Source organism: Ursus arctos, unplaced genomic scaffold, assembly GCF_023065955.2.
Source record: "Ursus arctos isolate Adak ecotype North America unplaced genomic scaffold, UrsArc2.0 scaffold_4, whole genome shotgun sequence".
Taxonomy (NCBI): Eukaryota; Metazoa; Chordata; class Mammalia; order Carnivora; family Ursidae; genus Ursus; species Ursus arctos.
This window is the reverse complement of record NW_026623056.1, coordinates 30,823,505-30,839,790: the sequence shown is the minus strand read 5'-3', so window position 1 is coordinate 30,839,790 and position 16,286 is coordinate 30,823,505. Positions and strand designations below refer to the sequence as shown.

At 43.3% G+C, this 16,286-nt stretch overlaps 1 protein-coding gene across 7 annotated transcripts in view; it reads right to left on the bottom strand.

Moving 5' to 3' along the window:
* The window catches only part of PARP9 (poly(ADP-ribose) polymerase family member 9), a 29,688-nt gene that overhangs the window by 12,968 nt on the left and 434 nt on the right, over positions 1 to 16,286 (bottom strand). Inside the window, exons 2-9 of one of the 7 annotated variants that reach the window (XM_048215010.2) lie at positions 14,334 to 14,650; positions 14,089 to 14,231; positions 13,199 to 13,309; positions 12,378 to 12,414; positions 9,682 to 10,529; positions 6,947 to 7,171; positions 5,564 to 5,782; positions 2,841 to 2,901 (exon numbers count right to left, since the gene is read on the bottom strand). In XM_048215010.2, the coding sequence (XP_048070967.1) occupies positions 2,841 to 2,901; positions 5,564 to 5,782; positions 6,947 to 7,171; positions 9,682 to 10,529; positions 12,378 to 12,414; positions 13,199 to 13,222 (1,414 nt within the window). In that variant the 5' untranslated portion in view covers positions 13,223 to 13,309; positions 14,089 to 14,231; positions 14,334 to 14,650. Of the gene's footprint in view, positions 1 to 2,840; positions 2,902 to 5,563; positions 5,783 to 6,946; positions 7,172 to 9,681; positions 10,530 to 12,377; positions 12,415 to 13,198; positions 13,310 to 14,088; positions 14,232 to 14,333; positions 14,866 to 16,286 lie in introns of those variants that run through there. The other 6 variants (XM_057306615.1, XM_057306614.1, XM_048215011.2 and 3 more) reach the window with 6 other exon arrangements.

The following is a 16,286-nucleotide window of genomic DNA, read 5'->3' as shown; positions in this document are numbered from 1 at the left end:
ACAGGATTTCCATCTGCAGCGTTTGGAGCTTAGCAGCTTCTGCTTGACACGTATACCCCAGCAGAAAAGTTCATGGAACTTGATTCCAGCCCACCCACGTGTACTCCTCTCTACAACCCCCCTCCATAAGGAGCAAAGACATATATAAAGAAGCAGAGTTTCTGATGCATTAGGGTAACTCTCAACCCAAACTGCAAAAAAAAAAAAAAAGTTGGGGGGCAATGGACTAGCAGAGAGGAAATTCATGGGTGAGGCAGTATCTAGAATATATGAAGAGTTCTCTCAAATTATCAAGAAAAAGGAAGAACCTAGTACTCAGCTGGGCAAAAGATTTCACAGCAAAGGAAACACGAACGGCCGACATATGTGTGAAAAGATGCTCATCTTCACCGGTAATCAGGGATATGAAAAATTATCCACCAGATTGGCAAAAAATAAGTCTGACAATATTAAGTGTTGGGAAGGATATAGAGCAACTGGAACTCCTGTATATAGTTATGATGGATGTAAAACCTGAACAACTACTCCCATAATTATATTTTGTAAAGAAATTTTTGCATGTGTGTATCAGGAGATATGTACAAGAAAATTCACCTTCTCCTTTGTAACAGCAAAAACCTGGAAATGACCCAAACGTCCTTGAGCAATGGAATATTATTACAGCAATGAAAAGGAGTGAACTTTAGCTATTTGGATGAATCTCAGAAACATATTTTGAAGGGGGGAAGTAAACTGAGCACTTACTATGGCATTGTTCTAAGTGCTTCACATAAATTATTCTGTTCATTCCTCACAACCTTATAAGTACTATCAACATCCCCATCTTACAAATGAGGAAACTTATTCAGATTTATCAAATAACTTGCCCATGGTTATAGGACCAGGAGGTGTGGACAGTCTGACTCTAGTACTCATATAATTCTGCCTCCGCGTAAGTGATCTGAGGTTAGTAGTGGTAATTAGCATCTCTCCCCCTAAGGTTAGTTGGGTGGTACCAGGAACTATGAAACAGTACCAAGAAAGACTCAGAAGTAAGAGAGGTTCTGAGTTGAAAAAAAAAAAAAAAAGCCAATGTTTTGGACACTAGAAGTGACAAGGGTTCTTAAACTGGAAGCATAGGGGTTTTATTTGTTTTTTAATCCTTGTTCTGCCTGGGAGTTCACACTAATTTTTAGGAGAAAATAGAAGCAAAACATAGTGATACTTCATTAATCCATCATTACCAGGAAAAAGAAATTGTTCTTCTGGGTAACTAATTGTTCAGATCACTAAAAAATATACTTTTAGCACGAAATACATAAGTATTTATTAGTTAAATTTCTTAGTTCATTAAATATTTATTAGTTAAATATTTCTAATGAAAACACATTTCCCTGCCTTCCTAAATAGTTTAACTTTTCCTTGATAAACTGAGATCATCACCATTAACCATTATTAATGTCAATTACTGTCCTGTGCTGTAATTATAATTTCTTAACAGATGTCCTTAAAAATGAAGTAAATGGTAACGCCTGGCCCTATCATTCAGACTAATAACATAGAGACATTGTGTGTCCCTTTTCCATATTATCCTCACCCAAAACTCCTATCTACCTTCCCTAGATTCAGTGTGGTTCCCCACATATGCGCTGTATCTGTTTGCTCCTATGCATTTTCTTCACCTTGGGTTTCCCACCTCACCAGCTCTAGCCATTGAAAGTCTGCCATCCTGAAAGCCCAACTTAGAACCACTCATCCAGGAAGTCAGTTCAGGTCAGAAGCAATCTCCCCTCCTCTGGGTTCCCGGGGCAGTTTGTCCACCCTCTCATTCATTATTCTTTGGCCTTCGTTTAATGCTTTGCAATTTACGAAACATTTTTACGTACATAATCTGCAATTATCCTCACAAAAGCCCGTCATTATCATCATTTTACAGATAAACAGGTTCATAAGAGGCGCAGTCACAGACCACAGCTCTTCAAGTGTCCCCTCCTTTGTTTCCAGCACTGCTGAACCACTGCACATCCATAAATGAACTCTTCTGTTAAAGGGTATAAGCAAATCATTGTGACCCTAATGGGAAATATCTGAACAGTTTCTATTGCTGGTTGAATGTAGTGTTTTTAACATTTATAGAACACTGTAGATCAAAGGACTATTTCAGAAGTACAGATCCCAGTTATCGTGAGGCAATTCCAACTCCATCAACTCAAACTCCACTAATGGGAAGGACTTATACGACACGGTTAATCGTCCTCCAACATCAACCAGGGTTAGTTAAGCCCAGTGATCCCCAAACCTAGTTCAGCAGCAAAACTGACTAGGAGCTATTGAAAAATATACGTGCTTGGCCCAGATCCAGAGCTCTTGAGCTGAGTCAGAATCTGTGCAGTTGGGGCCTATACATATTTTTGTCTGTGTGTTTAAGGTTTCTGTTTTGATCCTAGTGATGACTCAGGTTTGGGTAGCGTCAGCTTAATCCATTTATTATTATCTGGTCTCACTGAGATGTGTTTTCTATAATGGCTCATGAGTAACCCCATTTAGATGTGACCCCATTCAGAGCAGCAGCTTCTAAAGGGCAGATCTTTTTCTTAGAGAAAAATTATAGAGAGCTATCTATGAAGGAACTACCCACACCGTGTATTACCCACTTAGCCTCTCTCGAATCATCTCATGAAACTAGACTGGGCAAAAAAATGCAATCATGTTCAGATAGTATCTGCTTGGTTAGTATCCGAACAGAAGAAAATACATTTGGCTTATTTCTTCTTCTTGCCCCTTAGTTCAGATGATGAACACCAGGACGAGCCTCTCTGGTGGGTAGACTCCACTTATAGGCCCGTGAATTTCTTACTCACCACTGTAATTATTGAAACCATGTAGCTTGGATTTACTCTTTGCCATTTCAGTGCTGAAAGCCTGTAAGAAGCAAAACAGAGCAGAGTTGTAAGTGGGGCTTTTAGCCATTGTCATCAAAATCCTCTTCCTACCTGAATATACCATTTGGCCTCACCGACTCTGTCAACCCCCTTCCCCACGGCCACAAATCTACAGCAGCCTTTTGGAAAGTCCTAGGAAACAGCAATCACAGCACCAAATTGTGTAGTACCATGATCTATTAGCATCCCTAGGGGAAACAAGTTTAGAAAAACCTGAAAGAAAACCAAAATCTGGTATTAAAATAAAAGAATGTATATTCATATCCCAAGGCAAAATGTAATCATTTATTCATTCCACAAATATTAATGCTCTGGTTATCACATATTAGGCACCGAACCATTTGAAAAACATTGTTCTACGGTTTCTCCTTAGCACAGTGCCTGGTTGACACAGTACATGGCAGCTGTTTTTATCATTAACGCCTGGGGGAGCCCTCAGATTGTGGTTGATCTTTCTACTTTTTTGAACTGCCACGTACATTTTTGTCTGTGTGCTGACGAGAATGGACCTGCCTTTCTAGATGCAGTTCATTCCCCTTGTAGGAATGGTACTTCCTGAGCCATTCGGGGATGAGCTCGGGGCATCTCTCTGGGCCCATCGCCGGAGCTCTGCTTTGGGGGAACTTCATTCGCAAGACAGGCTGATTCACTGTGTCTGGAAGGGGAGCTACCTCACTGGGTAACTGGCTCGCAGGCCAGCTGCGATGACACACACTGGGTCCTGGAGCTGGCTGACACTGGCTAATGAGGGCTCACTGCGGGCACCTCTTCCCGACTCCGCCTTCAGAGATGTGAGCAGTGAGTATCAGCAAACGCTACAGACCTCCCTGCAACTCGTCTAGCAGCCAAAGGAATAGAACTTTCACACTTGTTCCAGGAAAGAGCAAGCTAGAACAAGTATAAGTTCACTTTTTTATCGAGAGAGATGAAATGGCAACTGCCCCCCGGAGACAGGCTGCGAGGCGGAAGAGTGAGCAGTCAGAGGACGAGTGTTCAGAGCCACTCTCTCTGCCAGGCACCGAGCAAGGCCCTTTATACCCCAAACCCAGACCCCGCCTGGGAGGTTGTACTAGCACTTGGATGTTGCCATTGCCAGAATCAGAAACCTGTCTTGAAAATCCGTTTTAAGTTGCTGTATCTTATTTCACTTCCTTTTTTTATTCTTCCTTAACATCATGACAACCCCTTCTCGAAGTGCCAGCTAAGCAAGAATAAAGCCCAGAGATGGTACTTTAAAGGCAGAACAGCACAGCACTATATGCTAATTATGCTGGGTATATCAGGGACTTTGCACATGTTAGAAACTCAGCTTAACCTGCCTGCTCTAAAACAAACAGCTGAGATGAAGTGAAAACTAAAAAGGCTGGACACACAGATCTCTGCCCTCAGACACGCGGACACACTCCTTAACACACTCGTCCCTCCCCCTTTTTTTTTTTTAAAAGATTTTATTTATTTATTTGACAGAGAGAGAGACAGCCAACGAGAGAGGAACACAAGCAGGGGGAGTGGGAGAGGAAGAAGCAGGCTCCCAACGGAGGAGCCTGATGTGGGGCTCGATCCCAGGACTCCAGGATCACGCCCTGAGCCGAAGGCAGACGCTTAACAATTGAGCCACCCAGGCGCCCCTCATCCCTCCCTTTTGTAACACACAACAACTGACTTCCCTCTGGGGTCACCCACAGAGAAGTTAAACAATAGACTGAATTTGGGGACAATACGGGGGACATGGCAAAAGTAGCCAGACACCTGAGCTGTGAAAGAATTAATAATCTAATAGGGAGAAAAGATAAACAGGTCACTTGGTTTCATCTTCAGGTCGGCACTCTGAATTACAGTCCATTACAGCTGATACAACAGCCAGCCTCCATGGAGGGCTTCCTTGTGTGCCAGGTACCATTCTAAGTGTTTTACGTGGATTAACTCAGTTAATGCTCACAACAGCTCCACAGGATGGTAGTTATTAATCCTCACTTTATTTTACTTTTATTATTTTTTTTCAAATAAGCACTACACCCAAAGCGGGGCTCAAACTCACAACCCTAAGATCAAGAGTCCCATGCTCTACTGACTGAGCCAGCCAGTCGCCCCTATTATCCCACTTTAAAGATGAGGAAACTGAAGCACAGAAAAGTATATTAACTTGCCCATAGAAGTTGATCGTTTGGAGAGGAGAAGACAAAGAATTTGTTTTAAATATGTTGGATTTAAGATGACAATGGGATAACCAAGTGGAAATGAGAGAGGGTTAGGTGTATGGGGCTGACGTGGCTCTGAAGACAGGACTGCAGAAATTGTAAGAGTACTTGTGTTCTCAGAGCAGGAGAGAAGAGAGAGGAGCAGAGGACCCCCACACTGAAACTAGAAGGTTGCCTACCTCTGAGGAACAGGGGGAGAATAAAGGCTGACAAAGGAAAAGAGGGAAATTAGGCAGCAGGGTAACATGGCTGCTTTAATGACATTCTTCACTAGGTCAGAGGTGGGCAATTAAAAAAAAATTAAATTCACCAAGTTAGAACATCACTGTGCTATACAGTGCTTAGCTCATGTCTTACGTTGGAGATATTACACAGACGTTATTGAATGCCTGCTTGAATGAATGAACGAACGAACTATAGGACATTTCTAAAATCTTAACTTACCATATATGTCTCCAGTTCTTCTGGAAAGATCACAAACTTTACAGTTAATTGTTTTTTCAAATGGCATTTGGCAAAAGTTAAAACTTCATCAAACATAATCTCGGCTGCTGTACTGTTCTGTATACCAATGTTTCCAGTCCCAAGGGCAGGAAAGGAAATAGAAGTTTTATTTAGTTCAAGGCATTTCTCCAAACATTTCTTCACTGCAAGTCTCAGTATCTGTGGGAAAAAAAAGATCAGCCTTCGAGTCAAAATAAAACTTCACTCACCCCTTGATCCTGCTCACATCTTACAATGCCAACCCCTACTCTCCCTCGGGTCATGGCCATGCCTCCTTAGAGAGCAGGAAAGGCTGCACTCCATGGGGAACCCATTACAGCCATAAGGTTAGATGATGAGAAACAGAAGTCACTGAGGGGTCTGTTTGGATGCCATGATTTCTCCCAGTTTATACGGCCTTGTCCATCTCCCCAGGTCAGAGAGCCAACCATCAGTTTATCCCCATTTACCTGCCACTTCCAGGTTGAAACAAAGAGCTCTTATAAGTTTAATGAAGGAGACAGAGGGAAAAATACATAAGCAGCTTTACCCAACATCTTTAAGATATGTCCTAATGTACTATGTAATTTCTTCTCGAGAAGTACTAATATATTTGGCAGATTTAAACTTTCCATCAACATTTCAACATTCAAATTGAAGTACAGGAAGGTTATCTGTGGAAGGGTCTTGGAAAACTGGAGGGTAGAGAGTGACTAGAGGACCAGTTTGGGATTAGAGGGCTCTTAGTCAAAGAAGGACCAGAAATGGTGGCAAAATGAAGATACACAAAGACAGAGAAGGGGACTCTTTCCCTCTCTCCACATTTAAGTGGGTCCTCCCACTCTTCAATGTGCATGTTTTATGGGTCTTAGGTGAAGAGTTGCCCAGAAAGGCAATCTGCCCATCTCTACCACAGGCATTGGTGGGAAGACACCAGAGGTAATAGATTTACCTGGAATAATACTGGAAAGGAAATCCCAGGTCCTCCTGGCATTTAACTGGTGGAGGGAAATACAGGAGGCCGAATTCCAGGCCCACTTGGGGAAAGGCCAACAGGGTCACAGAGGGGTGAGGTGAAAGAGTGTGCAGACTGAGGGAGCCCACTCTTTCCAGGTCTGTTTGCAGTATGCCAGCTTAAAATTTAGACATAGGTTAGGTAATATTTAAAATTAAATTTCTTCAGATAACTTGTGTGACAACAACAATTTTTCTGTATTTGAGAGTGGTAGAGAATGAGGGCTATCCCACTTACCAACATTTCATAAACGTAATGACATGATGGAAATTCAACGAAGACTATGTAGACTATGGAACTACATAAAGATAAACTTATTTTGAACTTACCTTGGTCAGTTTGCGACATCCTGAATGCCACAACACATGGTATACGTATTGACAGGACAATTTAAATCCTTTTGTGACCAGTACCAACTGAGACTCTTGTATCTCAGTAACTTTTTCATTAAATTCCAATTCTATTTCATTTCCTGCTTGTTGTAGAATTGATATCGACACAGGTCCAAATTCAAGACCATAGAATGGATTTACAGAATTAACAATTACATCCGTCTGAAAAGGAAAAAAAAAAATAAAAGATGGACAGGATTCATTGTTAAATTACTTTTTCTTAAATCGTTAGTTTGCTGAGGAGCTTTGAAAATACTTTTGAAGATCCTAAATTCACAAGACCTCTCTTGTTTGTGTGTTTGTCTTGCACAAGATACCATTTAACGGTGGATAGAAACTCATAATTCCATTTGATTGCTGTGAGTCATTTGTCCTATTCAGAAATTAGGTAAAATGAGTGGAGGATACAATGCTGGCTGCAAACGTCTGCCTGCCCCTTGCTGCCTCATACCTTCCCGTATTCCGAGATTCGGAGCATTCATCCCCTACCGCACTGCCATCACTTTCTGCTATTTCTGTGTGAATTTTCTGTTTTGTTTTAAAGAGAGTAGAAATAAAATTTCTTGGGAAATTTCTACCTCCTAATGCTTTTCTTTTTAAAGAAAGCAGTACATGGTTTAAGAAAATACAAATGAGGGGCGCCTGGGTGGCACAGCGGTTAAGCGTCTGCCTTCGGCTCAGGGCGTGATCCCGGCGTTCTGGGATCGAGCCCCACATCAGGCTCCTCTGCTATGAGCCTGCTTCTTCCTCTCCCACTCCCCCTGCTTGTGTTCCCTCTCTCGCTGACTGTCTCTATCTCTGTCGAATAAATAAATAAAATCTTTAAAAAAAAAAAAAATACAAATGAGACAAATAAGTCTTCAGTGGAAATAGGCCTCCCTCTTGCTGGGCTCCTTGGATGCCCCACGCATCCACTTGTCCTGCAGGCAACCACTTTTACCAGTTCTTCATCTGTCCCTTTGGAAATGGACTGCACACACATGGGCTGTGTTTTCAGTAATATCACCTCCTAGTCAGCCCTCAGACCCGGGCTGCAGGGGACAGTATCCTTCCACTCCCGCCCGGTGCTTCAAACACCCCTAAATCATCCTGATGGCTTTGGTTCTTTTTGTGGGCAACACAGGTACTTCTAACGGATGGTAATGAATGTTTCACTTTGCAAGTGCAACCAGAATTTCCAATTTGGGAGCACTGGCTTCCTTGAAAAATTTTAAGGTTCTTAATGTTGCTGGCAATAAAGAAATAAAATAAAAGTCTAGTTAAAGGGTAAATTATTCAACTAGGATGTTTCCACTTTAATTTTAAAGTGGCATATTAACGACTTGTTGAATAAATGTTTCATTGTGTGGGGTCCCCTAGTCTTCTTTTCGAATTGTCTGGTAGAAAATAAGTGGTTTTTGGGTGCCTGGGTGGCTCAGTTGGTTAAGCGTCTGCCTTTGGCTCAGGTCATGATCCCAGGGTCCTGGAATCGAGCCCCACATGGGGCTCCCTGCTCAGTGGGGAGTCTGCTTCTCCCTCTTCCTCTGCCCCTACTCATGTTCTCACTCTCGCTCACTCTCTCAAATAAATAAATAAAATCTTAAAAAAAAAAAAGAAGTGATATCTTTTCACTTATGATTAAGTCTATTTGATTGTGGCCATAGGAAACTTAAGTGTGACATCCGTGATCCAGGAATAAAAATAATATAGCCCTATATTCTTTCTCTTCCCTACTGCCCCCTTCACTTTGGAATCAATAACTTGCTGAACACCCAGATGCATGCCCAGACTGGGCTCTAGCAGGGGAGCTGCACCAACCCAGAAATACCCAAGTTCATTGTTACCCCCATTCCCTTCCCTCCTTGCAAGGGCCGTGGCCTTGGTGCCCCACAAGCGCTGGCTAAATGCTAAGTGACCCTTTGTATTCTCTCCAACCCCTGACAGACAGCAGTATACTAAGTATACAGCTTACAGCTGCACTTAGATCTCCTGACTGGTCCAGTCCTTGATCTTTAGGCTCTCACCGCTTCTGTGTCTCTCTGATCAAGTCATTCTAACCACCCAGTTCATACCCATCATAACTTGAGATCAGATTCAAAACTCCTATCTTCTGCCCTACACTCTTGTCACAAATTTACATACTCTTAAATATTATGAATTCGTTTTGTATTAAGACTTCTCTTGTTTACTCTTGATAAGTTGCTTCAGAAATGTTCAGATGGTTTGTTTCCCCAATGGGATTTTTCAAATCGAGAATTTTTTCTTACATAAAAAAAGTGTATAATCGATTTGAAGTTCCTTGGAATCAAAGCTTGTTCTATTTCCTTGTGGTGCCTAAGAAATAATGGCAATAATAATCATAAATAGTTATCACGTGCCAAGCTCTAGTCTAAGCATTTTACGTGTATTGATTCCAGCTCTTTGATATAAGTGCTATTATTATTCTCATTTTACAGATGAGGTGACCAAGGTCTAAAAGATAAAATAACTCAATTCAGATCACCCAGTTAGCAAATGGCAAAGCTAGCATTCAAATCCAGATGGTCTGTTTCTGAAGTCTATACTCTTAGCCTTAACAAGATGCTTTCTAAATAGCATCTGAAATAGTATTTACTTAAAAAAAATACTTGATAGGTAATACACAGTTCAGGGATCTCTTCTGGCAGTACAAGAGAATAGAAACAAAGACTTACCTCCTGCAGTTGAATGTAGCCCTGGACAATCTGGAGAGTCATATTGTTCACAATAATTGCCTTGAAAGGAGGGGTGGCTTCTTGACTCATCCAGGATCCCATCTTGTTCATCCTTAGGATTACTTCTGAAGCATTTTTAAAGGCAACAACAGTAGGGTGCTCATTGCTTACCAGGTGAATTTCTTTCAAATTAGTGGCCAGTTGCTTCCCCCGGTAATAAAAGCAGATAGTTTCCACAATGATCTGTGTACACAGGTCCAGAGGGAACTGGAAAACCCCAGAGCTCAGGGCTGGAATTGCTACTGTCTCAATGTCTGGATTGATAAAAGTAACATAATCCAGAATACTTATAATGGCCTCTTGCAGCTTACAGGTGCATGTCTGACAATCTTTTGCTGTCCACTGAGGCCCAACAGCATGGATAATTAATTTGCAGGGAAGTCTCCCTGCTTTTGTGATAGCTATTTTACCAGTTGGTATTTTACCAAGTCTGGAAACTACTCTTCTGCTCTCCTCTTGGATTTCAGAGCCGCCAGCCTTCACCAGGGCCTGGGCCAGGCCTCCCCCATGAATAAGCCTTTCATTGGCTGCATTCACCACAGCATCAACAGCATGTCTGGTGAGGTCGTCCTTCCAAACAGATAACTCCAGCCCGGGAGTAAGCATTTCTCTGAAGACTCGCAGAGACTCATTGTTACCTCCCAGGGATGGAGACACCAGGGTACAGATACAGCCAAACTTATTCTGAAGGACTTCACACAGCTGACTCTCATTATTTTTTAAAACTGTGAAGTCATTGTGATTAATGGGAATTTGCCAACTGTGGTCTTCTTCAGGAGTGGCAGTCTCTGGAAAAGAAGAGAAGAGAAAAAATAAAGAAATGAGCAAGGGTTCCTTTGAAAAGAATGTAATTCCACTTTACACCAGAAGACCGAGGTCCCCATGTGCAAAAGTGAGATGAATTTCCTCTCGTCCCCCTCCCTATCCTCCTTTTCAAGCAGACATGTAATTAGACCAAGGATATACAAGAGTTTGTCATGGTGGGTCACCTGTAAAGTGCTTCGTTTTGTGCCTGGCACACAGTACTTGCTAAATGGTAGCTACTATGCTACAGCGATGGTGGTGAGAAAACTATGTGTATGGGGACTCACAAATTTTCGAAATCTATGTAAAAATGGTGACTCTGGGAACATCCACACTGAAGGCCCATGTACTGGCAAGGACGTAATTCTGAGTCAAATATACATGGAGGCTTTATTCATAACTTGTTTGCTTTTGTCGGTGTCTCCGCTTGGGGTTCTTTTAGAAGCAGACCCTGAGATGAGGATTTGAGTGTAAGTTTATTTGGGAGGTGATCCTAGAAAACACCAGGGGTGGGCGAAGAAGATGAGGAGGGCAGAGTGGGAAAGTAAGACAGGACAAGAAAGGAAACGAATAAAAGGTGTGTTACAAAGCAAATGAAACTTAACTCCACTAGGGGGCAGTGCAGACCATGGGTCTCATAGCTACACCACCGGTGGGGTAAAAAAATTGGGGCATATTTATCCAACTGCCATCAGTCACTGGTTAAGGATACTCCTGTGAGGGCATGGGCCAGAGAGTGTGTGGAGCACTGATGGTGTGACAGTAAATAATTCTTCATCATTCTCTAATTTCATTGCACAATTCTGGTGGAATTAAAGGTTATTATTGTATGTGGCAGACAAGAAGATGTGCTGCTCAGACCGCCCCCCCCCTTCAATGCATTTATGAAGGGGCAATATGGCTAGGCAACAGCATCCAGTTGTTAGTCACTCAGGGTCCATTTCAGCTTTCCAGCCAAGGTCACGCTCGCTATTCTCCAGGGTGGCACCCATCAGTGGCTGAGCAAGGCCATTTATGTTCAATGTGGGGCTCCTGAAATGAGCACTCTCAGGCTGGCAGAGCTTTGTCAGGTTTTCATTACAGTCTGACGGCTCCACCCACCCAATCTGGTTTCTTCTCGTTTCCTTTCACAATAAACCTTGTGTACCCCTAACTCCAGGTCAGTTCTGCTTCCTAGAGAACCCAACCTGTGACACTGTATTTCATGGAGCTTGGGGCACCATGATTACATGTCACTGCTAAAAGAAAAATGATGCCAATTAAACCATGGCACCCTATGGACTGATAGGGAGTAGCCCTATTTCAGAGATGTGAAAAAACTGGGAGTCCTAAAATAGATAAAATGGGGTAATTAATGACGTTTTACCTCAACTTCCATTTCTAATCTGAGCCACCTAGAAAGATCTCTGGTGGCCTTAATGACCCAAAAGCAGCAGCACCTGGAGAGACAAATCCAGCTGGCCCGCGCTTTGGCTGAAAATCTCAAGTTGGCCACTCCTATGATTAGGTAGGTTCCATTTGGATCATACAACCCTTGCTATGCAAAGGGAGAGCAGTGGGTCACCTCTTCTGGCCACTATCAGCTGTAGGCTGTGGTCAGAAGATTTTCACATCGTGTGGGCAAAGGCAAGGATCAGTGGGAGTGCTGAGAGAACACGTGTGCGGGTGTCCCACTGCCCCTGAAGCAGTCTCCTTTGTGACATCACAATGCCCTGTAGTCATACACCTGAGCGCCTGGGGGAGGGGGAGACATTTCGCTTCTATATTTCCCTTTCTCCACGGAGGAAAGATCTGAGCAGAGATCCTCTGAAACAGGAGTGAGGTGATCCTACCTGATTTCTCATTGTAAGCTGCTGCTCCAGAGGAACCCTGCGATAAATAAAAGCGGTTAAAAAAATTGCAACTGAATGACTACAGAGTACTGATAACAAATACAGCCTAATAAAAACAAAGCAACAACAACCCAGCAAAAAACACTAGGTTTGAGGGGGACGGGGAACAAGTGTTTGTTTAATCACAGACTTGAAATACTAAGTGTCCCAGCAAACACCGCCCCTGCCCTACTTCCCCGGAGGCCAATGCACTTCTAATTCAGGATCAGTTGAAGAGTGGGAGATTAACATTTGAAAAGGCTCAAAGGTCACAGACCAAAATGATCCCAAACTCCCAGAGAGGCCTCCAATCTCCAATGGCTTGTGCGGTTTCTCTAGACAGAACAGGAGACACGGGAACACGAACTCATCGGCTACACCTCCCCATCTACCAGTAAGGACCCACTTTCAATGGCTTATTTCATGACACAAGCCGGAATGTGGAATTTTCCGTTTAAACAAGTGAGGTGCCTTTTCTCCATTTCCTTGTTTTCATTCCTCCTCCAGCCTCCTCCCCTCATCCTGCAAAGGCAGAACTGTTGAATAACTAGACAGAATCAAAATGATACTGAGGTGACATTTTTAAAAAATCTCCCATCCTCGTGCTGACTCTGTTGCTTACATCACCATATTCTTGATTTCCCATGTCTCACATGGTGCGAGGTAAAAACTTTCATGAGCTATTAAAACCAAAGAAGAATGCCGAGTAACCCCAGGTTTCTAGCTGTTATAGGAAGAACTCTTCGTGTGCGGACCAAGGTTCATCATTTATACACACTTACGTTTTTTACCCCGGAAAAGTCCATCCTCCAGGTCCCGGGGTCTTTAAACGTTTATACTCTGTTTTGCGTTTCCCAATGTAAACTGTTATTCCCAAATGTGGTTGCCTGCTTCTAGGAATGGATAGAAAGGATGCGATAAGCACGGACTAGTGTCTTAGGGAATTTGGTAAGAATACACCACAGGAAGAGTAAACATCATGATTTCCTTTTTTTAAGATTTTATTTGAGAGAGAGAGTGCGAGCAAGCAGGGGGAGCAGCAGAGGGAGAGGGAGAAGCAGGCTCCCCACTGAGCGGGAAGCCCGATATGGGACTTGATCCCAGGACCCCAGGATCATGACCTGATCTGAAGGCAGACGCTTATTAACCGACTGAGCCACCCAGGCGCGCTGTAAACATGATTTCTGATCTTTAGTAGTTTTCAGTGGCATTGGTGAAGATACACACACTGTTTTTGCAGCTGTTGTTGCTGTTTACCTTCCATCCTTTACAGAGAGCTTCCGGTTCAAGCCATAAGGGTGGTTCAGAGGAGAAGAGCTATATGGAGTACAGCAGGGAAAGCTTTATGGAGGAGGTGAGGGCAGAGCCAGGCCTTGAAGGTCAGAGCAAGCTTTTACATATCTAGAAGAGGAGGATACCAAGAGGTACTGAGCGCAGCATTAAAAAAGGGGGGCGGCGCCTGGGTCGCTCAGTCAGTTAACAGCTGCCTTCGGCTCAGGTCATGATCTCAGGGTCCTGGGATCCAGCCCCGCACCAAGCTCCCTGCTCAGCGGAGTCTGCTTCTCCCTCTCCTCCCTGCTCGTGCTCTCCCTCGCTATCTCTGCCGCTATCTCTGTCTCTCTCTCTCAAATAAATAAATAAAATCTTAAAAAAAAAAAGAGGAAAAACTGGCCTTAGGAGTGAGTGAAGCCCCTGGAGGATGTTGAAGAAAGAGGACGCTGTCCTTGTGCCAGTGGAGGGCCGGTGTCACTGACTTTGTGATAAATATCCTTGATCAAATTAGAGTGGAGAATATCTGGAGAAAAATCAGAAACTCTGCAAAAACATATTTTAAGATTATCCGTCTACCAGGAAGGAATTAAAGACTGAATTTTTAGGAGAATGCTGATGAAAATGCTTAAGTTTATAGCTGCCCACCCTTGTCACCCACGTAGTGGCCTCGAGGCCTCTGAAATGATTTCTAATGCCGTTGTTGCGGAAAACTTTTGTTCCACTATCTACAGCAGCAGAGCACAATTACTCTTTCAGGCCAGGAAAAGCAGGAAGTCTGGCAGAATCCTAAATGGGAGGACAAGATACATTTTTGCCTCCAGAGGGCACTGCTGCTTTCACAAAAGAAGGGTAACTTCCGTGTCTGCTTGGCTGTGGGCGTCCAGTCGGCTTTTGTTTTAGACGCTGTTGCACTTGTTTTTTCCTTCAGACCTGGGGATGTTCCTTGAAGACCTAGGGAGGGACTTGACGGTCCCAAAAATAAAAAGAAGGAGTACATTGCCCCATTCAGTCTCTTCCGCTTTTTTTTTTTTTTTGAGAGAGCGAGAGGGAGAGAGAGCAGTATGGGGGGGGCACAGGAAGAGGGAGAGAGAGAGACTCTTAAGTAATGGCATTCATTTAACCTCCCAAAAATAAAAAGAAGGAGCATATTGCCCCAGTCTCTTCTGCTGCTTTTTTTTTTTTTTTTTTTTTTGAGAGAGAGCGAGCAAGTATGGGGGGGCACAGGAAGAGGGACAGAGAGACTCTTAAGTAATGGCATTCATTTAACCTCCCAAAAGTAAAAAGAAGGAACATATCGCCCATTCAGTCTCTTCTGCTTTTTTTTTTTTTTTGATAGAGAGAGAGAGAGAGCACCTATGGGGCGGGGTGGGGGGGGATAGGGAGAGGGAGAGAGAGACTCTTAAGTAACAGCCATGCTCAGCTCAGAGCCCCATCCAGGTCAAAGCTCCAACTTGCCAGCTGCAAATATGACTCCCATACCTATCTCTAGGCTATGCTTCTGCTGATGCTCAATTTTCAACTCTCCCTGAGCTGAGATCAAGAGTCGAAAGCTTAACTGACTGAGCCACCCAGGCAGGCCCTAAATGACTTTCAAATGTGCCCCTACCCTCCTTTCCCACTGACACCATTTTATTTCAGGGCCTCAGAGCCTCTTGCCTTGAGGCAATACATTCTTCTTAAGGATTGAAATGTATTCAATTTTACATCTTATTGTTTGAATGGGTATAATGTTCAAGAAAAACTTGAAAGGCTCCCTCCTACCCCCCTCACTACCTTTCCTTCCCAGATGCAATCACTGTCATTAGCTTTTCCTGTCTCCTTCCAGAGCAATTTCAGTAGCATCTTTCACATACTCTTCTGTATCTTGCCTTTCTCATGTCATGTGTCCTAGAGCTCTTTCCATGTTAGCACATAAAGAACTTCTTCATTCTTTTTACTGCTCTTTGCATTCCTTTGTATAGATGCACTGTAAGCTGTTAAACTTCCAGGTTCCCCTATTTATAGACATTTAAGGAGTTTCCAATCTTCTGCTATTGTAATAAAGGCTGTAAAGAAAATCTTTGTACGTAGGTCACTTCACACAGGTGTTAACTGATCAATGGGCATATACTTCTAAAAAATGGCTACTAAAACACTTGAAATGACATATACCCCTCCCATTCTATTTCTATTGGTCAGCACTGATCTAGACCCTTCCTCTGTCCCCTCTCATCTCCTCCAAGGCCAAGGGCTCCCTCTGCTTCACAGGGATTCTAGCACCTCAGACGCTCCCTACCTCTCACCCTTTTTAAGATTCTGCTGCAAACTTACTCTTGGAGGCCTTAAGAGATTTTGCTTCCTTATTCACAAGTCCACCTTCCTTTACCAGCCCCTGAGGGCAGGGCCTCCGCTCTCATCTTTCTTCCCTAGGACACGGGGGCATTACCCAGGTCAGTTCCGTTCGCCAAATCGAGGCATGAGAGTAGGAAAGTCCCAAGAGCCATTCTAAAGGATAGAGTTGGAAGGAGGTCACTGGTGACCTATCACAATGCAGCTGAACGAATTCAGGTTTTTAAAAGGCATGTGAGTACGTTTCACCTGAATTCAGAATGTGAATTA